At 35.1% G+C, this 26,154-nt stretch overlaps 1 protein-coding gene across 1 annotated transcript in view; it reads right to left on the reverse strand.

Annotated features, from left to right (window-relative positions):
* The window catches only part of OLA1 (Obg like ATPase 1), a 172,620-nt gene that overhangs the window by 3,332 nt on the left and 143,134 nt on the right, over positions 1 to 26,154 (reverse strand). The window contains exons 8-10 of the mRNA XM_036857735.1: positions 3,447 to 3,587; positions 2,662 to 2,758; positions 489 to 611 (exon numbers count right to left, since the gene is read on the reverse strand). Of these exons, the coding sequence (XP_036713630.1) occupies positions 489 to 611; positions 2,662 to 2,758; positions 3,447 to 3,587 (361 nt within the window). The remainder of the gene's footprint in view (positions 1 to 488; positions 612 to 2,661; positions 2,759 to 3,446; positions 3,588 to 26,154) is intronic.

The following is a 26,154-nucleotide window of genomic DNA, read 5'->3' on the forward strand; positions in this document are numbered from 1 at the left end:
TAGCTAAAATAAAGCACAATTTTGGACCTGCCCTCTAGTGTTGAGAAAGCAAATCAAGTTCCCAAAGATCTTTAAAAAAAAACGTACAACCATGAAGTTCAGCAAGAACAGGTTTTATTTAACTAAATTTATATTGCTTTCTTTGAATTAATGTTAAACATATACATACTACTTCTATTTCACATATTCAAATATAATAAGTATAATTTTTCATTGGTCATCAGTGAACAAATTCTTTGAAATTATTTATAACTATTTAAAGCTAGCTTTAAAAATTTTTTTTGTTTTAGAAAAACACCACGAAATTACCGACAATTTACACATTTAAAAAATTGTCTAAAAAGCATGTAAACATCTACAGCTCTTCAATCAGTTGATAGTAAAGCTAATGCTGACACACAGTTTAAAAGACAGTTATTCATTTTAATCCTGAGTATCTTCATATTAGCAAAAATTATAAAGTGTGAAACTAGAAAATAATTCCTTACCTTGACGGCATTTTCAGAACCTTCCTCTTTAAAATCTTCGTATTTCATTACTTCAGCCATAATGAATCCTTTTTCAAAATCTGTGTGAATCTTTCCTGCAGCTTGAGGAGCCTTCGTCCCTTTCTTTGAATAGAAAGACCAGAGAAAACTAATTGCATTTAAGATGACTGATTGAAAGCGTAGAGTTTCTTTTCTCTGATCTGCTGTTGGGCTCAACTTAAACTTAGTTTAATATCAGTTAAGATGTCAGATACACAATTAGAACATTTTCAACACTGGGCACTATCTGTGCAGCAGATTTAGCACAGACAGATCAGTAGATATTAAAGAAGCGTAGCTTTGTTTTTCCTAATAGTCATCCACAGATTTATCGATTTAGATGCAGTGGTCTGGTTTCAGCGTAGGTTTCATTTCGATTTTCTATTCTTCACAGTGGAAAAAAGTAAGGATTTTAAATAGCTTTCAAGTTGAATTATCAAAGGTTTCAAAAAGATAAAAAGCCTTGAAGATTTCAGCTCATCTAAAGAACATATAAAAATCAATATATAAAAGGGATATTTTTAAGACATTTCCAACAAATCATACAATATATGTTCAGCAAATAATTTTAAAATCCTCATAAAATTTTAATAGAATTTTGAACACTTTACATAATACACCCTGCCTCTAACCATCATAAAGGAAAATTCAAGTTGATATAAGAAGAGAAATGCCTTATAATTATCCCATATGTTAAATTACAAGGACATACATTCCAGACACACACAACCATGGAAAGAAATTTGAGAAATAATGGTGACCTAAAGGCTGCTTAATAAAGCATGTTAAAGTGGTAAGGAGTCTGACACTATAAAGCACAGTTTTTACAATAAAAGATGTATTGGGTTAATATGGCTACTCACTGATGCTTACCTGACTAAATATCATAGCACATTAAATCACGGATATGTACAATCAGTCTTAAGATAAACCAGCTTTCATATTTTCAAGCCCAGAATATGTTATCTTTCCTGCTGTACATACTTAAGTTTGGAAGTTTTAAGGCTTTAAAATATATAGTAAAAATAAACCCTGGCAATTTGTTTACCAACTTGGATTTGCTTTGACATTATTTTGTAAGTCTATATAAAAGGACCTTAGTTATAAGTCAATCAAACATTTTTTTACAAAGGAAAGAGGAGATCAAAGAAAAGTGAATCTCACATTCACAAAACGCATTTAACATTATGTTCAACGGACTCCATGTTCCTATCCATCTTAAATCAAAATAGATGTAACAATAAATTAAGGTAGTCAGTGAAAACAGAAATCAAAGCAGCCCTAAAATTTATCATGTAGCATACATTTAAAAAGCATAATAAAAGAATGAATAAGACACTGAGTATTTCTAAAAGTTCTGACATTATTTTTATATTCTGTAACACTATTTCGGATTACATATATTTCAAAATATTTTTCAACAGTAACTACCATATTACAATATATTTTCATTTAAAAGCAAGCCATTACAGTTCAGTTTCTATTGTCCTCTGGGAATAAATTAGTCATTCTTTCTGGTGGTAAATCAGTTATACATCAATATTTAAAATACATATCACATTACTAAAGAAGATTGAATATAAAACACTGCAAAAATAAACACTACCTTTATGAATTCAAATTTAAAAGGCCATGAATTATTACACATTGAGTTTAGCTCTTTGAGCCCAACTGTGTATCTATGAAGAGCATAATGATGTCATATTGCTTTTATTGCTGAAAATGTAATCCGAGCAAAGCAAAGGAGGAAAGAACCACCCGCAACCCAAACAAACTTAGCGAATACAAAATGAAAAGCAACATCAATTTCACTGCAGACAAACCCAGTCACACAGATTAAGCAAGCACAATACTGGTGCGTCTTATCTCTGACCACAGGAGGAGGGTAGACAGATTCTACAGGATGAAGAAATTCAGACTATGTAATAGGCAGAATCAATTGTTACCTGCCTCAATCAATGCCGCTCCACTTTCACTGTTCAGCAGCTCACAAATAATTAAAGTTATCCTGGACAAAAACCTCATCTGTAATGACTAGCTAACCGCCACCATGACAAACTTCAAAGTCAGTGATATCAATCTGAATTCAATAGTGTGGAACTGGATATAGCTGATGAATAAGTATGAATCTTACCCTGATGGTCCATGCACGCACTTCATCTGGGCCTGCAGTGAAAAAGTATTCTAGTTGGAGTGCTGCAAACCCAGCCTTAATGATCTTTGGCAAAGCGCTGAAATAAAATGTAACAAATTCACTCAACATATAAGTTGATTGTGCCAGAGATCAGTACAAAGCTAAAATTATTCATTTCAAGCAGAAAATGTTAGAGATATTAGTAAATGACCATTCATCTTTTATAATGCACTTGAAGAAGTCAGAAAGCACATCACTATTCGTAAAAAATCCCTTCTAAAATTGGGTTTAATTGTACTAGTCTGAACATATCATTTTGAATTGTTTATTATAAAAAAAAAAAAATTTGATCTACCCATTCTATGATTATTTTCCTCCAATATCAATTATTTCCAGGACGTGGGTCATGAAAGCAAAATTATTTGATTGAAATACAATGTTTAAACAATATATTACTGTTACTCAGAAAAAATTAAGGCAACTGATTCACCCTTTCCCCTCCCCCACTGAACATGACGAAAGAGTTTTGGCGATCATTCCTTCTCAAAAATATACATAACTAATACCTATGTTATAATTAAAACACTGTACGGAGATGACAGATGACAGTTAAAAACTTAATTTAAAATAAATCTTTTCACTCTGTCTCATGGTAAAGAAAGGAGAAGATTCCCTCTTTATAATGGTAATTACTCTGTCATTTATTATTCTATCAGCGCAAGCAATTAAATTACTGCAAGGAAATAGTTGATAATAAAGTGTAGGGAAAATGAATGCTAATTAACCTTTGTGTCATGTTCGCTTCCAGATACTTCTGTCTCTCCTCAGCACTCAATTCTTGCAACTTGAGTTCCAAGGCCCCACTAAACGGAATGACCAAGGCACCTGGGTCATACTTGTCCACCCACTCTTTAATTTTTATCAACCTGTAGACAAAAAAGGGCACAACATTATCTTGTAGTGCATGCATGACTGTACCACATTCATTATTATCAAGTAGCACATACATATTCATAAGAATTGCACGGTTTTATGATGCCATCTTTTTGTGTATAGCTTTCCAAGGTCAAGGCATTAACAGGCAGCAATTGCTTCAGGTATACGCCATAATATTTTACTGTAATCTAGTTTTACTTTAACACATTATCTATAGGAACTAATACAAATATTTTAAAACTTTTTACAGTTACACTAAATTTGTTCAGCATTAACAACTGTGACCTTGAAAACCTCAATGTTATGATTTATTATTTTCCTTACTTTACAAAGTATACTTTTAAAAAGCAAAAACACAAAGTTCTATATTTATAGGAATCACATCTAAAAGCGTCAGCTAATTTCGAAGAGCTCTGACAAATAAATAATTTGTTCCACCCAGATATCTATATGCCTGGTTCAGTTCCTTCTTGGACTAACAAGACTTTACAGTTGTCACTGGTTTTGAGGGAGATTTTTGTTAATTAAAAAAAAAAAAAAGTCCGGAAATATAGATTTACAAAAACTTAGTTGATTGTGTACACATTGTTCTTATGAATCTCACTTTTGTAGGATCATGAATAATAGAACTACAGAGGAAATAAAGTAGTTTAATAGCAAAAGGGTTTGGAAAGCCTAATCAGTTAGGAAATTGATATCTTGTGTTACCTGAAAAGACATGATTGAGTGATTTGTTTCAAAACGTGGAGTATTTTAGCCAAGTGGTAGTTAGAACATAAATGAGATAAGTGTAGTGAGTATATTAACAAGGTTCTGATCCTACCACTTTGCTAGCTTTTTATTCCTGGGCAGGTTACTAAACCTTTCTAAGCCTCAGTTTCCTCACCTATGGAGATAATAATAGTACATATTATAATGTAGGTAAAGAACCTAGAAAAGTAAAGCGTGGCATATAGTAAACAAATATTAACAGCAGTTAGTATTGTTAATTTTTATTCTCAGATAATCATAGCATATGTGCCTAGATTCTGGAATAGAGCTTAGTATAGAATTGGATATAGATTTCATAGTTCAATATATATCATAGTCTCACATAGTTCCACTTGTCTCCCATATTTAGACCAAGGTTTTAATAACTATCATGGTAAAAAAGTGAGGAAGTTATACTTAAATAAACAATGCAAATGTCACTACAGTGGATAAGAAACACAAGAACTAAATCACAAATTCATCAACACTCACCCATCAAAGAAAATGGCAGGGATGAGAGTTATTAGAAAATTAAGAATATGGTCTACTGAGTAGAATGGGATAAAGGAATGAAAAATTCACACAATAGTTCATACATGTTTGTTATACAAGGCTAACCTATAATTTACTTATTTAATATTTATCAGGGTTTTTGATCTTCATAATATTTTTTTTCCTCTTTTGGTCACATCCTAAAAATAACGAACCAATCCCTAAAATGTATTTTGGAATAAAGTATGTATCCTTTAAAATAGGGAATCCAAACCAGCTATTTTCTTATCTAAAATTATGAAGGAAAGGTTAAAGAAAAAAGTAAAAATTTAAATTGATACTTCTGCCTATAATAACATTATGAGATTCTAACTTATTTTATAGACTTACAGTATTCAAACAAAACTGTATATTAAAATTTACCATCAATGGTTTAGTAACATACATTTATTATACAAGTCAAAATCAAATACGTAATTTAAAAAAAAGGAAAATCACATACCAAATATTGATTCAATGAAAGTAAAATAAAACAAGCCCATGTAAAAGGATAACATATATATAAAATACATTTTGTTTCATAAATATGGTCAACATAACTAATAAAACTAGAACTGTTATGAGACAACAAGATAAGAAATAATTACTTTGGCTGAAACATCAATTCAGAATAACAATAGTTTTACCCTGTCATTTTAACAGCCTTTCCTGCAGATTCCTCAGAGGGATTATTTGCATTCCTCAGGTGTTCTATTGTACAATTCAGATGAATAAAGACTTACAAATCATTCCTCTACCGCCAATGTGAGACTTTGATCTGGTGAATACACCATTGTACCTTAACTATAATTGGCAAAAAACCTGACAGTGTAGAGCATCACAAGCTTAATAACAAAGGAGAATATCTCAAAGTGTTGACAGATGATCTTCATAATGCAGAAGCAGAGCTGGTACATTTTAGCAATAAATGAGCACTGAGGTCTAAAGGTCTCTAAAGTGACTGACATCAGACCTGCTATAGCCTCACTAAAAGAAAAAGGTACCGTAGCACTCTCCGTAAAGTGAGTTAGGTCTTTGCCTGCAAGCTTCACTTTTGTGACTTTCACTGTCATAGAAAACACAGGGAAGATGAAAAGTGAGTTAGGTTCTTTGGCTGTCTGCTTTACTTTTGTTACTTTTACTATCAAACAAAAGCGAGAAATGTCCCAAAGTGATTTTAAATTACATATTTGAAATAAGCCTTGAGTAATTAAAAATATGACTTGATTTCAAGATTATAGGCTGAAATACATATAATATATCTGTTAGGTCTTATGGTTACAAAAGTGTGATAATGAGGCCAAGATCACAAGTTTGAACCCCATTGGGACCAGTTACCTTTTGCAGAAAGATGTCTATTCTATTGCTACAAACCATACCCCAAACTATAGTTAGTCATCTAAAAAATGTGAGCTATTGGCACATGAGGGATATGGAAAATCAAAGTTGAGCTCAGTACCACTACTAGAAAAACAGTTTCAAGTACATTCTGTCAAAGTGACTGGACAGTAATCTCCATACACAAATGTTAGCAAATGTCTAAAGAAAACTATCTAATTGTTAGTAACCAAAATAATAATGATATTGTCATAGAATATCAAATTATATGAGAGGAGAAGAAACAGTAAAGACAGTACATTTCTAAAGAGTTAAACTGTAAAGACTTTCAGAGCATTCATTTTATAAATTTATATAAATAGATTATTGCACAAAGCCAGAGATTACCAATAAGGAGCCGGAGCCACACTGATTTCCCCAAAGTCTCATGAGGGACAAATGGAAAGAGGAACTGCCATTAGTTGTATTTTTCTTCCTAGTAATGATTCCACAGCAAGGAGACTAAGCAGGGACAATCAGTTTTCAGGCTAAAGGGTTATGCTTTGAGATACACTGGCAGGTTACGATCTGTTAGTGTCTTCGGACAAATGAGATCTTTAATATTAACCTAGCATTAGATTTCTAAAAGATTATGTCTCAAATTTACCTTTGGTCTTATAACCTGACCTTCTTATCCAATCTTGAAATTCCAGATTCCATAATTTGATTTTCCTAGGGTTAATTTACATGGTTTATATTTCTCTTCCCAGATACAAATTTTATCTAAAAATTATATTTGTTTCTCTTTCAATTCTACCTGTTCTTTTTGGGTAACATGTTACTCTTGTTTAATGAATTCTTATTCTCTTTCAAAATTTTTAAAAGATTAACTTAAAAGTTCCTTTCAGACTGCTCTAATTATTTCTAATTTCTTGTGTATAACTCTGTCCCCACCCCCCCCATCATATGCCATCTGCTAATGACCTCTCAAAACCACTGGCTCCTGTGTATGTGTTGTGTTGTTCTTGGATGTGTGGTCATTTGGCAGGAGCCATTTTGTTCCAAGAGAATCTGTGCTCGGCTGCTGGGTTGCTGACATAGTTTTGTGGTTGTTTCTTCTAGGGAAAGACCTATGGAAGGTCTTGGGCTCCAGATCACTTTGACGCTTAGAGTTTCTGCACTAGGTTACTGGTAATGCAAATTGACCTGCTTCTTCTTATAGTACAGTCCCAGTCTCTAGTTTCCTGAGAATAACAGTTTCTTCCCTTTTCCAGAAGGGGTGGGAGCTAGGGGGTGCAATTTTCTAGCACCTGATCCTGGAAAGGACAGCTCTTTCTACGCTTTATGAGTGAGCCTTGTTCCAGCACCTGTAGCCTGGGGCCTGTGCTCTGAGTCTTATTCCTATATGGAAACTAAGGCCTCTAAGCCATATGAGCTCAGTTTTCCCTGAGGGCCATACACTGTTGAGTTCACTTTCGACTGTCACTGAGTTTCCTCTTTGCTTTTGGCACCTAGAGAATCCTTTTTCTTGCTTTCAAGTCCTGCCGCGTTCTAAAAATATCACATCATCATCAATACTATCTTTCCTGGTTATTTCCTCTGGTGTTTCTATATATTAGAAACAGGAAGGGAGCCTCCTATATTGGTTCAGTCTACCCTCTTAACTGGAAGCTCTCCATACTAGAGTTAAATCCTCCATTTTATTGTGTCCTAATACAACAGCTTTCAAACTTTTTTTGACCATCACCCACAAGAAGAAATAGATTTTATACCTGATTCAAACATATGGTGCACACACACATTATTTTCATATACATATCCAAACTGAGACTGGTTTCACAAAACAATACTTACCTTTATAATGGGAATCTCAATGGTATGATGGTATCTCAATGGTATGATATTCTGCATAAAACTAAATTATTGAAACTTAAACTCCTGAAATAGTTTTCTCTAATATACTTTAATAAGAATTTTAATTTATTCTTTTCTACACTTCATGCTCATCCAGCCATTCAACTATCCCCAGCTACTCAAATTCTGATTTTCTAAAAATCCTTTAAAGATGGCTTAACTTAGCTCTAAAGCCAAGTTATATTACCATTTATGATATCTTTGTTGAACATCAGAACTCTCTCAAATCTGCTTATTCTACTTTCCAGCATCAAAGTAGATTTAAAATCTTTAAAATTGTTACATATGGTAATATTAGGTCATTATACACACCTTGTATGGTTTCCTGTGTGAATCTAGGTCTTAACTTTAAAAAAAATTATCACTGATATCTTGCTTTTGACTGAATATAAATGCTGGCAAGAGCCATATGTCAGTACTCAGAAAATGAGGCAACTTACACGTCAGAGGATCCAGGGCTGGTTCATGCAGTAACTTAACATGATTCAGTCAATGTTATTAAGGACATGATCTTTACTAAGCTAGTTCCACTCATGTTGTTCAAGGTACAGATATACCAAAAATCCAGGGGGCACTGATAATCACTAGTCTCCTCCCTTGCAGATTTACTCCCATTTCTATTAAAACCGCTCAAAGTCCCAAATAATGACTTTAAGATATCACATTTTTCTTTTCCATTTTCCAAACATGATCACTGCAAATTAATGTCGATTTGCAGTGTTCTAAAAGAAAAAAAAAAGAGTAAGGCTTGTGGAAGGTAAGGCTATCTTCTTAAAGATGACATAAACATTATTTATTAATCCAGTTATTTTACAAATGGCAACAAATAATACTAGAAACCTGCACTAAAATTAATACCACAGGGCTTCCCTGGTGGCACAGTAGTTAAGAATCCACCTGTCAATGCAGGGGACACGGGTTCGAGCCCTGGTCTGGGAAGATCCCACATGCCGCGGAGCAACTAAGCCCGTGCGCCACAACTACTGAGCCTGTGCTCTAGAGCCCTTGAGCCACAACTACTGAGCCTGTGTGCTGCAACTACTGAATCCTGCGCGCCTAGAGCCTGTACTCTGCAACAAGAGAAGCCACCGCAATGAGAAGCCCACGCAAGCAACGAAGGGTAGCCCCCTCTCACCGCAACTAGAGAAAGTCCACGCGCAGGAACGAAGACCCAAAACAGCCAAAAAAATAAATCAATAAAATAAATAAATTCTAAAAAATAATAATAAATAAATAAATTTATATAAAAAATTATCTTGCAATGAATAAACAGGAGAAAACATCAGGGTGAATCCTAATTACTTTGTGTAAATAACAGAAATCCCATTCACCAGCTGGCAACTTGTCTGAGAGTGGGCATGTGAACTAGTTCTGGTCAATAGGGCATGAGAGGAAGCCTGCTAGGGGCTTCAGGAGGATTCTGAAAGGCTCCTTTGGCTCTTAAAAAGGGAAAAGAAGAGTGTCTCTGCTGGACACTATGTCTGGATCTTACCGCTAGAATTCCAGCAGCCATACTTTGACCAAAAGAATGGATGTAGGGAAAGATGAGAAAAACCCTTGTTCTTGAAACTGTCACAGGAACACTGAATTAACCAAACCTGAAGACAAACTACCTTGGGTTTAACTATTACATGTTGGGATTGTCTTTGTTATTTGTAGCTGAAAGCATCTTGATACTGATAATGACCACATTTGGGGGCTATCTTCATTTGAGTATATGATAGCAGCTCCTCTTAACTGGTCTAACTTCAATGTATTCTTTAAGAAACCAGCTCCTGTAGAGCTTTCCCTGAGCTTCCACACAGATAGATGTTATTACCACACTCCACCCTACACTATAAATTGCCTATTTTTTGGTTATCTCCTCCCACTATAATAAAAACTTCTTGAGGTCAGGGACTTGTCTTTGTTCCCTGATATATCTACAGAACTCTCCTAGCACAGCGCTGGCATATAATGGATGCAAAGTGGAAAGTGCTCTGACTAATAACTAGCTGAGGGACTACGGGCAGTATTTAAGTTCTCTTAGCTTTAGTTTACCCACCTGCAAACTGTTGAGTAGTTTTCAAACTGTTCCGGGTTCCCTATAGGAGCTCCCAAGGTGCTAGGAGGAGAAACGGTGGAGAGAGCAAGAGAGGAAGAATAGGAAGGTTCTGGACCCTCCACTTTTGCATTTTAACCAGAGCTGCGTCACTCTTATATGCTGGATTTTTGCATCAGATTTCATCAGAAGAAAGAGTTCTGTTGTTTTTAACAACTCTGAAGTTCAATGATTAAATGATCCTTTTAAGATGGAAAATTCTACCATTTTATGGCATATGCCAGAAATTGAACAAATACAAGTGCTGAAATCTTTAGGCACTTCAGATTTCTGCTTAAATGTTACTTTCCACCATCTTAAAAAAGAAGCCTTTCCTTTTCCATTTCCTGTCACTCTCTATTCCCGCACCCTGACTTATTTTTCTTCATCACACATGATATATTATGTTCTTTTTTTACAAATTAATTAATTAATTTGGCCATACCTTGCAGCATGCAGGATCTTAACTTCCCGACCAGGAATCGACCCCACGCCCCCTGCAGTGGAAATGCGGAATCTTAACCACTGGACTGCCAGGGAAGTCCCATATGTTCTTAATGTTTATTATGTTCCACCCATTATTGGTAAACCCACTTACTCAGTTATTAGGGAAAGGAACTTTTTGAATATTTTGTTCGCTGCAATATTTCCAGAACCACTTATGACAGTGCCTGGCACAAGCATATGCTCAATAAATGTTGGGTGGATCAATAAATAGGAAAGCTGAAAGTTAATCTAAAAGATTAGGTAATGAACACTCAGAAGTAAGTATGTACTTCCTAGCTACCTGTCTCTTCTGCCAGAGTCAACCTTTAGAAATTAGTAAGCTAACAGTAATCAAGACAGTTTGGTACTGGCACAAAAACAGAAATATAGATCAATGGAACAGGATAGAAAGCCCAAAGATAAACCCACGCACATATGGTCACCTTATCTTTGATAAAGGAGGCAAGCATATACAGTGGCGAAAAGACAGTCTCTTCAATAAGTGGTGCTGGGAAAATTGGACAGGTACATGTAAAAGTATGAAATTAGAACACTCCCTGACACCATACACAAAAATAAACTCAAAATGGATTAAAGACCTAAGTGTAAGGCCAGACACTATCAAACTCTTAGAGGAAAACACAGGCAGAACACTCTATGACATAAATCACAGCAAGATCCTTTTTGACCCACCTCCTAGAGCAATGGAAATAAAAACACAAATAAACAAATGGGACCTAATGAAACTTAAAAGCTTTTGCACAGCAAAGGAAACCATAAACAAGACCAAAAGACAACCCTCAGAATGGGAGAAAATATTTGCAAATGAAGCAACTGACAAAGGATTAATCTCCAAGATTTACAAGCAGCTCATGCAGCTCAATAACAAAAAAACAAACAACCCAATCCAAAAATGGGCAGAAGACCTAAATAGACATTTCTCCAAAGAAGATATACAGATTGCCAACAGACACATGAAAGAATGCTCAACATCATTAATCATTAGAGAAATGCAAATCAAAACTACAATGAGATATCATCTCACACCGGTCAGAATGGCCATCATCAAAAAATCTAGAAACAATAAATGCTGGAGAGGGTGTGGAGAAAAGGGAACACTATTGCACTGTTGGTGGGAATGTAAATTGATACAGCCACTATGGAGAACAGTATGGAGGTTCCTTAAAAAACTAAAAATAGAACTACCATACGACCCAGCAATCCCACTACTGGGCATATATCCTGAGAAAACCATAATTCAAAAAGAGTCATGTACCAAAATGTTCATTGCAGCTCTATTTACAATAGCCAGGACATGGAAGCAACCTAAGTGTCCATCATCGGATGAATGGATAAAGAAGATGTGGCACATATATATAATGGAATATTACTAAGCCATAAATGAAAAAGAAATGAAATGGAGGTATTTGTAATGAGGTGGATGGAGTTAGAGTCTGTCATACAGAGTGAAGTAAGTCAGAAAGAGAAAAACAAATACAGTATGCTAATACATATATATGGAATCTAAGAAAAAAAAAAAAAAAGGTCATGAAGAACCTAGTGGCAAGATGGCAATAAAGACACAGACCTACTAGAGAACGGACTTGAGGATATGGGGAGGGGGAGGGGTGAGATGTGACAGGGTGAGAGAGTGGCATGGACATATATACACTACCAAATGTAAAATAGATAGCTAGTGGGAAGCAGCCGCATAGCACAGGGAGAACAGCTCAGTGCTTTGTGACCACCTAGAGGGGTGGGATAGGGAGGGTGGGAGGGAGGGAGATGCAAGAGGGAAGAGATATGGGAACATATGTATATGTATAACTGATTCACTTTGTTATAAAGCAGAAACTAACACACCATTGTAAAGCAATTATACTTCAATAAAGATGTTTAAAAAAAAAAAAGAAATTAGTAAGCTATAGTTGACTTGACCATTGGAGGTATGCACATTTACTAGAATGGTGAAGTGAAAAATTATACCAACATTAGGTGAAGTACACCTAATTCAGGTAAGGCTCTACAAAGAAAAACTCATAGTATGGTGGGATTATTTTCATTCCCAAGGTAAAATCTGTGGCTTGATCTACTGTAATTCAAGTCAGAACCATCAAGGTTCTCTTGAGAATGTACCAAAACGAGCACCTTAAACTTCAAAATGTTCCCTGCATCTCAGGCTTCTTACCTCTTGCAAGGCTACCAGGTTAGGATTTGCATTCATACTAAGTGGTCCCAAGCAGGGTACATTTTTTGATACTTTAGACCAGTGTTTCTCAAAATATAGTTTCTAGACCACCTGTGAATCTAAGGACTCTACCAAAAAACCTAGATTTATGATCGCTAGAAGTGGGATTTGCACCTAACCCTTACAACACTCTGCACTTCGATGTCTGAGAGCCATTATTTGTGAATCTCTGCCATTTCTTTGCAATTTGATATTCTAATCTTAAATGTTACACATAGAAATATTCTGTTAACAATAGTTGTCATGAGGTATAAATCAATATTTGTAGCTTGAGACTATGAAACTCTGTTAGCTACAAGAAATCTTCCCAACTATATTATGATCCTATAGATGAGATTTAATTACTTCTGGCCATAGTGCCCCAGGATAAACTATCTTTTCTTCCACTTTTGTACAAAGGTTGATTCAATCTATAATCAAAACATAAATTTATAGAGAGAGCCGCAAATCTTGATTTAACTACCACAGATACAAATTTTTTAATGTAGATGGTATCAGAAATGGGACTACCATACCCAGACTATTTATGAAGATGAAGAAAGTCAAAAAGACTATCTTTGACAGATTGGGAAAGATAGAGGAGAAGATCCTTGGAATAAGAGAACATGTGTATATGTGGGGAGAGAGAGAGAGAGCATGTGTGACAACACATGTCATCGCGGTAGTGTGCCAAAGAAATACAGTATCATAAAGATGATGAAAACTTCAGAATCCAGTCTTTTTTGAGACTGGGCTAAATTTATGAAGGGCTTATAGATGATAAATAAAACTAAACTGAGATAGGAATATATTTAACAAAAGAAGTATACTTGTAACAAAAACTACAAAGCATCATTGATAGAAATTAAATACCAAAGTAAATGGAAAGACATCCGTGTTCATGGATTAGAAGACCTAACAACATTGTTAATAATTCATCTACAGAGTCAATGCAATCTATCAAAATTCCAGCTGCCTTTTGTGCATTAATTGACATGCCCATCGTAAAATTCATATGAAAAATGAAAGAACCCACAATAGCCAAAACAATCTTGGAAAAGAACAAAATTAAAGGTCTCACCCTTCCATATTTCAAAACTTACTATAAAACTAGAGTAATCAAGACTATGTGGCACTGGCAAAAGACTAGACATATAGACTAATGCAATAGACTTGAGAGTTCAGAAATACACCCATACGGCTAGATCAACTGATTTTTTTTTAAATTTTGTAATTGTGGTTAAAAATAACATAAAATTTACCATCTTAACCATTTTAAAATGTACCACTCAGTAGTGTTGACTATATTCGCTGTTCTATAACGGATCTCCAGAACTTTTTTATCTTACAAAACAGAAATTTTATATCCACTGAATTTTATATCCACTGTTTTTCTACAACCCCACCCACTCCACCCCACCTCCAGCCCCTGTAAACCATCATTGTGCTTTGTTTTTATGAGTGTGCCTACTTTAGACACCTCTTATAAGTAGAATCATACAGTTTTTGTCTTTTTTTGTGATTGGCTTATTTTACTTCACAATGTCCTCAAGTTTCATCCATGTTATAGCAGATGACAGGATTTCCTTCTTTTTTTAAAGGCCAAATAATGTTCCATTGGATGTACATACCACATTTTGTTTATCCATTCATTCACTGATGGACATTTCTTTGGAGAAATGTTTATTCAAGTTCTTTGTCTATTTTTTAATTGTGTTATTTGGGTTTTTTGTTGTTGAGTTTATGATATGGTCAATTGATTTTTTTAATTAATTAATTAATTTTTATTTTTGGCTGTGTTGGCTCTTCGTTTCTGTGTGAGTGCTTTCTCTAATTGTGGCAAGCGGGGGCCACTCTTCATCGCGGTGCGCGGGCCTCTCACTATCGCGGCCTCTCTTGTTGCGGAGCACAGGCTCCAGACACGCAGGCTCAGTAGTTGTGGCTCACGGGCCTAGTTGCTCTGCGGCATGTGGGATCTTCCCAGACCAGGGCTCGAACCCGTGTCCCCTGCATTGGCAGGCAGATTCTCAACCACTGCGCCACCAGGGAAGCCCATGGTCAATTGATTTTTGACAAGGGTACCAAAACAATTCAATGGGGAAATAACAGTTAACAAATGGGGCTTAGGCAAGTGAATATCCACAAACAAAAGTTAAAATGGACCAAAGACCTAAATGTAAGAGTTAAAACTATAAAACTCTTAGAAGAAAGCAGGTGGAAATCTTCACGACCTTGGATTAGGCAATAGTCTGTTAGATATGACACTCAAAGCACAAACAACCAAAGAAAACACAAACTTTATCAAAATTAAAAATTTTGTGCACTAAAAGAGATTATCAAGACAGTGAAATGACAATCCATAGAATGGGGGGAAAAATGTTTGGAAATCATACATCTGATAAGGGCCAAGTAGAGAGACTACATAAAAAAATTCAATAACAAGACATGTGACAAGGATTTACTGTATAGTATAGGGAACTATATTAAATATCTTATAATAACCTACAATGGAAAATAATCTGAAAAAATATATATGTAACTAAATTACTTTGCTGTATACCTAAAACTAACACAAGATTGTAAATCAACTACACTTCAATAAAAAACACCACACAATAATAATTAAAACTTACAACTCAATAATAAAAAGGCAGAAACCCAATTTTAAATGGGCAAAGGATTTGAACAGACATTTTTCCCAAGGAGATACACAAATGGCCAACACTTAAGATGTTCAGTATCACTAATCATCAGAGAAATGCGAATCAAAACCACAATGAAATAGCATTCTACACCCACTAGGATGGGTAAAATTAAAAAGATGGACAGTAAGTGGTATATCCATACAATGGAAAGTAATTCAGTCATAAAAAGAAATCAAGTACTGATACATGCTACAATATAGATGAACTTTGAAAAACATTATACTAGGTAAAAGAAGCCACACACAAAAGGCTACATATTGTATGATTCAATTTATATGAAATATCCTCAATGGGCAAATCCAAAGAGACAGAAAGTAGATTAGTGGTTGCCAGGGGCTAGGTGGGGGAGGCAATGGAGAGTGACTGCTAGTGGACAAAGGGTTTCTTTCTGGGGTGATGAAAATGTTTTAGATCTAGTGGTGATGGTGGCACATTGTGGATATACTAAAACCTACTTTAAAAGGGAGAATTTTGTGTATATTAATTATCTGAAAAATAAAAAACCCAAAGCTGAACTGAGAATATAAAGATAAAAAACAAAAGTGCGAATATTCTGCACACTATGATTCTATAATGTCTAACCTTCCTGCAGAGGTAGAAAGGATCAACAGAAAAGCAGAGATTTTGGAGTAAAGCAAGTACTAATTCAAATGCCAGCTTAATCACATACCAGCTATAAGATTCTGGGAAAGCCATTTAAGCTTCCTGAACCTCAGTTTAATCATCAATAACACAAATAATATATCCTCACAGGTTGATGTATTAAAGTGCCTAGAAAAAAGGAGGCCTTCAAAGGCTAGCCCCCAAACTTAGCTGTTTCCTATCAGTGAGTGGGGTCATTCTCAACAGTTACTGTAGAATTAAAGTAACTGGAAAGAATGCAAGCACAATGATTGCAAATATATGTAGTAAATAACTATGTGTACTGATAAGCATTATATTAAACCTTGGGCAAGCAACTTTGAAAAAGGGGGTGTAACGGATGGGGGAGGAAAAACAGACAAATGCATAGTTTAAAAAGAGCATGATAAGCACTGTGATAGGGGAAGTAATGTGCCACAGGCATGACAAAGAGGAGGAGATGCATAATCTCAGTAAAGGAAGAATTTGGCCTCATTAAAATCAAGAATTTTTAGAAAAAGAAACCAATACATTTAATGGTCTTTTCAGTTATATAACGTTTTTTAAAAAATAGGAAAAGCAGAAAAGGAAAGGGGCTTTTGTTCATGACAGAGCTGAGATTTTGTGGGCCAGTAAGAAAGTAAGAAACACCCAAGGGAAAGATAAGTATGGGTATGTATGTCAGAATCAATCTGCACAGACCTCCTTTCCCATATGGATTCTTCTTCCTGAAGTTGTTCTTAATTCAGCCTCTGGAGGGTGCTTCCATATTCTAACAAAGAAGTCCATTCCCTCATGATCCCGTTTATCCAAATCCTCTATTTACCATGTGGGATACATGTGTATTTCATAAAGGAGCAACCCAGAAGGATACAAACCCAAGGCAAATAGTCATTGTAAAAAAAGAAAGTCACTCTTTCTGTATCTTTGGAGAACAATGATTTGGGGACAGTAAAGCAAGAAGCACTAAAAAAGAGAAGAGCTCTTAATGCAAACTTCAGTAGTTGCAAATAGATACATGGAACTATTCTTATTAACAGACATTTTCACAGATGCTAAATGGAACCATGTTAGATGAGAAATGAAATGTCTTTTCCCTGTCAGTGGTAAGTAATCTGTAGCAAAACTTCCAGCTGCTTCTGAAAGAAGACTTACTCTCTGTTATAGGAATATTTATTTTGACATAATTTGGTATGCATAGTCTTATACAAAGTGCCAATTGGCTTAGTGGAATATTTTTATACAAGAAAAGGGATAACTAGGAAATGAGGGAGTAGAATCACAGCTAGCAAAATTTGTAGTTGGTTTCATAGCTTGTAGTTTGTCCTAGCAAGTAATAATACGTCAGAGTCCATTATTTTACTGAAAAGACATTGTATGCAAAATGAACTTTTGTAAATAATATACAAAAGTTAATTTATTTTAATGAAAGGAATCCTATAATTAAAGGATTCCCACACATAATCCCTTTGCAAAGGGAGGCAGTATAGAATATGATTACAGAGTACTGCAGCCAGAGAGAGGAAGTATCCTAGCCGTGTCACGGAACCTTTCTAAGGTCTCAGTTTTCTCATCAATAAATGGAGATACTAATAGCATCTACATCAGAGCGTTGCTGTAAAGATTAAATAAGAAAGTTCATGTAACATGCTTAGCATAGTATCTGACACAAGGTAAGTGCTCAACATTTATTATTTATAAAGTGAAGAATGGCTTTGCCTTTTTTGAATACCTCAATGTTCAGAACAAAATTTCTTAAACAGAAGTGTGTTGTATATTTATCTGTGATCTGGCTATTAATCAAATTTATCTGAGAAGGCAGGTCTAAACACTAACCACTTCAAACTTTATTTAAAGGGATGTCTTTTCTTTCTTACTTTCTCCTTAAATTGCCCTGTCTGCTGTATAGGAAAACGGCAAGTTTTGCTACTCATTAAAATCACTGCTGAGTGATATTCTGGCAGTTTCTAAGAAGGGCAAAAAATTACCTAGGGATGCAAATATATAAAAAATAGATTTGAAGTGAACCAGTAGGAAGTATATTTGACTTTGTTATAATTTCTAAACCAATATGAATCAAAGGAGTCAGTCTAGGAACCACTTGTTACTTGCCTCTGAGTACGAAAAGCAGCTTCTCACTTCCTGTTCCCTGGCCATATTGGGAGACACAAAATTAATAAAACCTTTATTCCTTTGTTCCCATTCTTAGTTCAAAGGTTTCTCTCTACTGCCTTTACTCATTGCCTGCTACACTTATCTACTGTTTTAAATAAATTCACTTGAAAAGAAATTGCCAAAAGTAATTTTATTAATGACATATTACAGTTAAAGTATATTCTTGAGTGGTTTCTCTTACTTTACAATAAAATTTCTGCTCTTAGAATACATCAAAATAATAATTATAAGTGAGAAATCAAATGCTATGCAACTGACTTAAGCCCATGTTTAATTCTGTTCCTAGTGGAGATACATCTTTTCTCTAATAATTAGTCTAACAGTTATTAAAGGTACCCTATCTTTACACTGTATTCAAAGAAATAAAAATTAAAATAATATACCACTTTTTATCTGTCAAATTAGTAAAGATTAAAGCAAGAATAACACCCAGTGTTGGCTGGGGTTAAGGAAAAATGTACTTTCTTGGATGGCTACAAGGATGTTCATTGTAGTTTACTCACCAGAAGAAAAAAAAAAAAAAAGTCAAATAACCTCAATAGAAAACACTGGGGGATCTGGATAATCGAAAAGGGTTAATATCCAAATTATATAAAGGAATCATACAACTCAATATCAAAAACCAAACAATCTGATTTTAAAATGGGCAGATAACCTGAATAGACACTTCTCCAAAGAAAAAATACAAAAGGCTAATAGACACTTGAAATGACGTCCAATATCACTAATCATCAGGGAAATGCAAATCAAAACCACAATGACGTATCACCTCATATCTACCAGAATGGTTATCATCAGAAAGACAACAAATAACAAGTGTTGGTGAGGATGTAGAGAAAAGGGAATACTTGTGCACTGTTGGTGGGAATGTAGATTGGTGCAGCCACTACGGAAAAAGTATGAAGGTTTCTCAAAAAATTAAAAATAGAACTACCCTATGATCCAGTAATTCTGCTTCTAGGTATTTACCTGAAGAAAACAAAAACACTAATTAGAAAAGATATATGCACCCCTATGTTCACTGTAGCATTATTTACAATAGCCAAGATATGGAAGTAACCTGTGTCCATTGATAGATGAATGGATAAAGAACACACACGTGTGCGTGTATGCACACGCACGCACACACACACGCGCACACACACACACAATGGAATACTACTCAGCCATTAAAAATGAAATTTTGCCATTTGTGACAAGGTGGATGGACCTAGAAGGTATTATTATTCTAAGTGAAATAAGTCAGTCAGAGAAAGACAAATTCCTATGATCTCACTTATATGTGGAATCTAAAAAACAAAACAAAATGAAAACAGACTCACAGAGAACAAACTGGTGGTTACTGGAGGTTGGGTAAAATAGGTCAAAGGGATTAAGAGGTACAAACTTCCAGTTATAAAATACATAAGTCATGGGCATGTAATATACAGCATAGGGAATATTTAATAATACTATAATAATTTTATATGGTGACAAACGGCTACTAGACTTACGGTGACCATCTCATAATGTATTTGACTGCCAAGTCACTATGCTGTACAGTGAAACTAACATAATATTGTATGTCACTATAGTTTGCTTTAAGAAATAAAATATAGCACATTGATACAATAGCGTATCACACAGTAATTAGAAAAACTATTATAAAATATGTGCAAAAACATTCATGGTGTGTTAAAACTATTTACTCACACAAGAGGTATTTATTAAATATTTACTAGGTGCTAGCAAAGTGCTGGGTTGGTAGGAATAAATGAGATAAACATTGTCATAGTCTTCACAGAGCTTATCATGTCAGCGTGTTATCTCTTTAGGTATTTTAATGTATATTTGGATACACCTGATAGGGAACAAGAAGCTATTGGTGGCTTTTTTAAAAATTATTTTTTTGTTGCAGTATAATTAACAAAAAATAAAACGTACAGATCTTGGGACTTCCCTGGTGGTCCAGTGGTAAAGAATCTGCCTTCCAGTGCAGGGGGCACATGTTTGATCCCTGGTCAGGGAACTAAGATCCCACATGCCATGGGGCAACTAAGCCTCCACGCCACAACTACTGAGCTTGCACGCCTCAACTAAGAGAGCCTGCGTGCTGCAAACTAGAGAGCCCACGCGCCCTGGAGCCTGAGTGCCACAACTAGAGAGAAGCCCATGTGCTGCAACAAAGAGCCCACACACCACGACTAAGACCAGACACAGCCAAAAATAAATAAATAAAATAATAAATCTTTAAAAAAAGTATAGATCTTGTAGGTTACAATGAATTTTGAGAATTTTATATACACATGTAACCACCACCCCAAAACAGAGAACATTTCCATGTCCCCAGAAAGTTCCCTTATGACCTTTCCCAGTCAATCCACACTGCCTCTCCATGTTGCTGTGTATTTTATTGGTGAGGTATATGATTTCCATCACATAAATATGCCACAATTTATTTATCCATTTTTCTACTAATGTGAGTTGCTCCTGGTTTTGGGCCATTATGAATAAAGCTGCTATTTTGTGTAAGAAAACATTTATAAGCTATGAACATATGTTTTCATTTCTTTTAGATAAATTCTAAAAGTTGGAATTACTGGGTCAGAGGATAAATGTATACTTGAAATAAACTGCCAATTTTCCAAGGTGATACAACAATTCCTGCTCCCCTTTCCTTGTCCACTTTTGGTGCTGTTAGTTATTTTGATTTTAGCCGTTTTAGTGATTGTGAAATCATCTCACTGTGGTTTTAAACTGTCTTTCCCTGATGACTTAAAGATGCTGAGTACCTTTTCGTGTTTGTTCATGTATCTTCTTTTGTGAAATGTATGTCTAAGTCTTTTGCCCATTCTTAGAATTGGGTTATTAGTCTTTATATTATTTATTTGTAGAAATTTAAAAATATATTCTGGATATAAGTCCTTGGTCAGATATATGTATAGTGAATATATTTTTCCAGTCTGTGGCTAATCTGTTCATTTTCTTAACAGTATTTTTTGGTGAACAGAAGCTATTCATTATAATGAAATCCAATTTTTTCTTTTATATTAGTATTTTTTCTATTTCATCCGAGGGATCTTTGCCTATCCCAAGTTGTAAAGATATTCTCCTACGTTTCAATGAAGGATCATGGATTGAGAAAATGTCAGCGTGAATATGTTTAAAGCAAATCAGAATGCCATGCATAGGAAAACAACCTACAAAGTCAAGGATGATAAGCTGGGAGGCTATTACCCAACTTAAAAATGAAGTGATAAAGTTTTGGTCTGGGTTGATAAGCAGTGTCATGGAAGAGGAAGGAATGAGTAAGGGCCAGATTTAGAAGAAAAAAGATGGAACTTAGTGATTAACTGAATAAGATGTATGAAAGGATATGTTAAAATGATTTGAAGAGATGAGCTTAAAAGATTCAAAGAGTACCAGTGCTACTAACAAGGATAAAAAAGTTTGAAAGTAGTTCCTACTGTGGATGTATTGTAGGAAAAAATAAGGAGTTTAGTTTTGTACATATTAAGCTTCATAATGATAATGGAATAGCCAAATGGAGATTTCTTGTTGACGTTCTGGAATAATGAAACTTGAAAAGGGCTAAGAGGAAAAAGTAAGGCTATGGATTTGCAAATCATTAGCAGAGGGCAGCGCATCTCAAAGTGACATCCGTGCACCAGCAGCACCCAGGAACTTGTTGGACTTGACAATTCTCAGGCCGCATCCCGGACCTAATGAATCAGAAACTCTGGCAGTAAAGGCAGCAATCTGTGTTTTAATAAACCCTCCAGTGGATTCTGGTGCACACTAAACTTTGAGAACCACTAGCATATATCTAGGTTAGAGTTGAAGGCATGAGCATAGAGGGCAAGTGAAAAACGTTAACAAGAATCACTCAATTACTAATTGCTAGGGAAGAGCCATGACAGGCAGAGAGAAAATCAGTAAAGGAAAGATATTAGAAGTGGAAGGCTGTCTGTCACCCAAAAGCCAAGCAAGAGAATGTCATGAAGTTTCTAAGCACAGTTTATTCAGAAAGAGACAGAAAGAAAAAATGGAGCCTTCTTCCATCTATTATATACCTCTTCTTCCCCACCCTGCCTCCCAATGGGGTCATGTTGTCTAGTTTTCCTTTAAATAAGGAAAATCTGCAAACAATGTAACGCAGAAAATACAACTGTACAACTCCATTTCTTTTAAAAGGAAAGGAGAAAATGACAGGCATCTTATATATGTAATTTCATTTAATACTTATATAACTCTTTCCAGAGGAAGGAGAGAATGGGCTGTAGTGTGTAAGGCAAGTGGGGTCAAAATAAGCTGTTGTTCTAAAGATTGGAGAAATGACAGCATGCCTATATGCTGATGCGAAACATCCACTCGGAAAGGAAAAACTGATGATGCAGGAGACAGAGGAGGAACTACTTCAGTAGGTGAGTGGGGATATATAATCACGTGCACAATGGAAAGGTTGTCTTTGGCTAAGTGCATAGAACAGGGGTCAGCAAATCATTGCACATTTTTGTATGGCCCACAAGCTGAGAAGGGTTTTTACATTTAAAAATGATTTCTCTTAAAAACAACAACAAAAAAGGAAGATTATTTTGCGACAGTAAAATTATATGAAATTCAAATGTAAGTGTCCATAAATGAAATTGTATTGGCACATGCCATGCCCATTTGTTTACATACTGTCTACAGCTGCCTTTGCAGTACAACAGCAAAGGTGAGTAGATGTAACAGAGACTGTGTGGTCCTCAAAGCCAAAAATATTTACTTTCTGACCCATTATGGAAATCATCCGCTGCCACCTGGCATAGACATCCATCTACCTGTGCTCTAAATCTTTGATGTATCTAACCAGAATAGACAGACTTCAAGTGATCTACATATTTCTATTAATGAAGGCTAAAAGTCACAGTTGAAACATAAAGGAATAAAGCCAACTGATTTCATCCAGCCAGCCATTCAACCAATCACAAAGTTTACTGAGTCTGGTGCCAAGCACTGGAGATATAAAATGAACAAAACAGGCATGATCCTCATTTTCATGGAATGTAAATTCTTATGGGACAGAAAGAGAAACAAATAAGTGAGATATATAACTTATGCTAAGTGCTCAGAAGCAAATACACACGATGCTTTGAACAAAAGGGAGTCTGGGGATTACTCTAGACAGGGTAGTCAGGGAAGGGGTTTCTGAGGAGGACAGAGGAGCCAACCACGGTGGGGAAAAGGGGTGTGGTGAACAGGAGGAGCAGACAGTTAAATGTTCTTAGATTTCCAGACACAGAAACATGCCAGGATGGAGAAATTTATACATTATGAGTAGCACATGCATGGAACACTTTCCCTGATAAATTTTCCAATGGTATTTTTACTACAAAGTACACACAGAGTAATTATATAATGGGTTCAAATGGTTTGGGAACAAAATACAGATTAAAAAAAAGAAACAACAACAACAACAACAACAACAACACTGTATAATTACTTAATTACCCGAGAGATAGGAATGGGTCCAGAAAGCCATTTCTGCTTATCAGGTATATAGAGTAACAGTCTTTTTTTTTTAAATGGGGAGAAACATTCCACTCAATGTAAGTTTTATAGGATACTGGCAAATGCAAACGTACCAAAGAAAGTATAAATGGTAGGCAATTCTTAATTGCTTAAAATAAAATTAAACTTTTCCTACTACATCACAACAAATATCAAAAATGATCATAAAAGGACAAACAATACTAGAAACCACAGAACGTGCTTCAGCTGTAATTTATACATAGCTAATGCAGTATAACATACCAGTTGAAGCTTGACAAATGATAAGCTATGGACTTTGGGAGAGAGTTAGTGTCATTTGGTGCTTAATTCTAAATTTCTTATTTGGCATATACCAAGTTAACTATTTAAAATACAACCTGTCCATTTTGTGGGTTGGTTATGTAGTTTGTTCCATGTTAAAATAATCAATTCTTTCATTTTCTTGTTTTTCAGGCACAAATAACTTTCTACTTAAAATTTAAGCAGGTTGAGTGAGTACAAAATAAAATGTTCAGTAATCTTTTAGATATTTATAAAATTATGAAATTCTAGCTTATTTCTCCTCATGAAAAATGATAAAACATGACTTTCAACTATTTGAAAAGCCAGACACACAGATCTATCGAAACGTAAGGTACATTCAATGTAATGATTCATAGTGTCTCTAATAGAAAGATTCAGCAGTTCTCAGTCGAGACCTTTATTCCTTCTCTGAATAAATGATGCCTGAAATTTTTATTCTTGTTCTAATGGAATTTCAATGGCCTTCACTGCAAATCTACTGGAAATTTTTGCATATTAAGTGGAAAAAATTAAATGATGTTAACCACATTTTAATGTGATTAAGGCTGACAGGGTCATTATTTCTGCTAATCACTCAGTTTAAAAAGCTCAAACAAAACTTTATAACAGACAAGGTTTTTAATTTTCTGTATATCTTGTTGAATTTATTTTTTTTTAAACTACAGAAGAAAAAGAAGGGGAAAAAAACCATACTATAGTCCTTGACAAAAACCCATGAGTATTTCCTACAATTTGCAGATGGGTTTCATTATACTTAATCTGGTGATGTAAAAACAAAAATGCAAAACAATCTTATACTGCACATGCTTCCCTGGTTTCTTTCCCTTTAAACATGAAGATGGTAAGAAAATACACTTTGTAGAATTCTGAGTTCTGTGTTTCCTATTTACTGCTAAATGGAAACAAATATAGTTTTTTCTTTAGATCTTATAGCAAACTAAAAACAGAATTAATGTATAATACTGCCTCAAGCAATTCTTCAATGTCCTGTTTTTTAGATTAATCTATGCCATGCAACAAAGAATATTTCAAATATATCAAAAGAGTGATGCTAATTGCTGCAAGAATAATAGGACTTCTCCTTACAGATAATTTGTTTTTTCTGTTTTCTGATAAGAAATTTACTTTGTTCATGGTCATTCTATACTAGAAACATAATATTAAATTAACTACTTAAGATGGCAGGTATATTTGCTGTAATTTTGGTGCTCTACTTGCAAAGAATTGTTTTTTAAAGTATAATATTTTTGAAGTGAAAATGACTTGGAATCTAGCCTAAAAGACTTAGCCAGGGGGCTTCCCTGGTGGCGCAGTGGTTAAGAATCTGCCTGCCAATGCAGGGGACACGGGTTCGATCCCTGGTCTGGGAAGATCCCACATGCCGCTGAGCAACTAAGCCCGTGAGCCACAACTACTGAGCCTACGCGTCTGGAGCCTGTGCTCCGCAACGGGAGAGGCCACGACAGTGAGAGGCCCGTGCACCGCGATGAAGAGTGGCCCCCGCTCGCCACAGCTGGAGAAAGCCCTCGCACAGAAACGAAGACCCAACACAGCCAAAAATAAATAAATAAATAAATAAATTTATTAAAAAAAAAAAAAAAGACTTAGCCAGTATCTTCTTTAATTTTCTGGGCATTTCAATATTTTCTGAAAAGAATAAGCTAGGTACATAACCCATATAACTATATAATGAATGAGTCAAGTATCTCACTACTCCTTTTGTTGGCTGTCAGCTGCTTAACCAACAAGAGTTGCTGAAAATCATCTTTATCTTTCAGCTATTAAAATGGTAATTTCTAAAAATGATTTGAGGACTGTAATTCATTTTGACATATGAAGGAAATATGTCTATTCCTAACCCAGGAGTTACAGTTTTTACAGGAACAAAATTAATTAGCTTTTAGAAAAATATGACGAGCAAACAATTTTTGAAA

Source organism: Balaenoptera musculus, chromosome 7, assembly GCF_009873245.2.
Source record: "Balaenoptera musculus isolate JJ_BM4_2016_0621 chromosome 7, mBalMus1.pri.v3, whole genome shotgun sequence".
Lineage (NCBI taxonomy): Eukaryota > Metazoa > Chordata > Mammalia > Artiodactyla > Balaenopteridae > Balaenoptera > Balaenoptera musculus.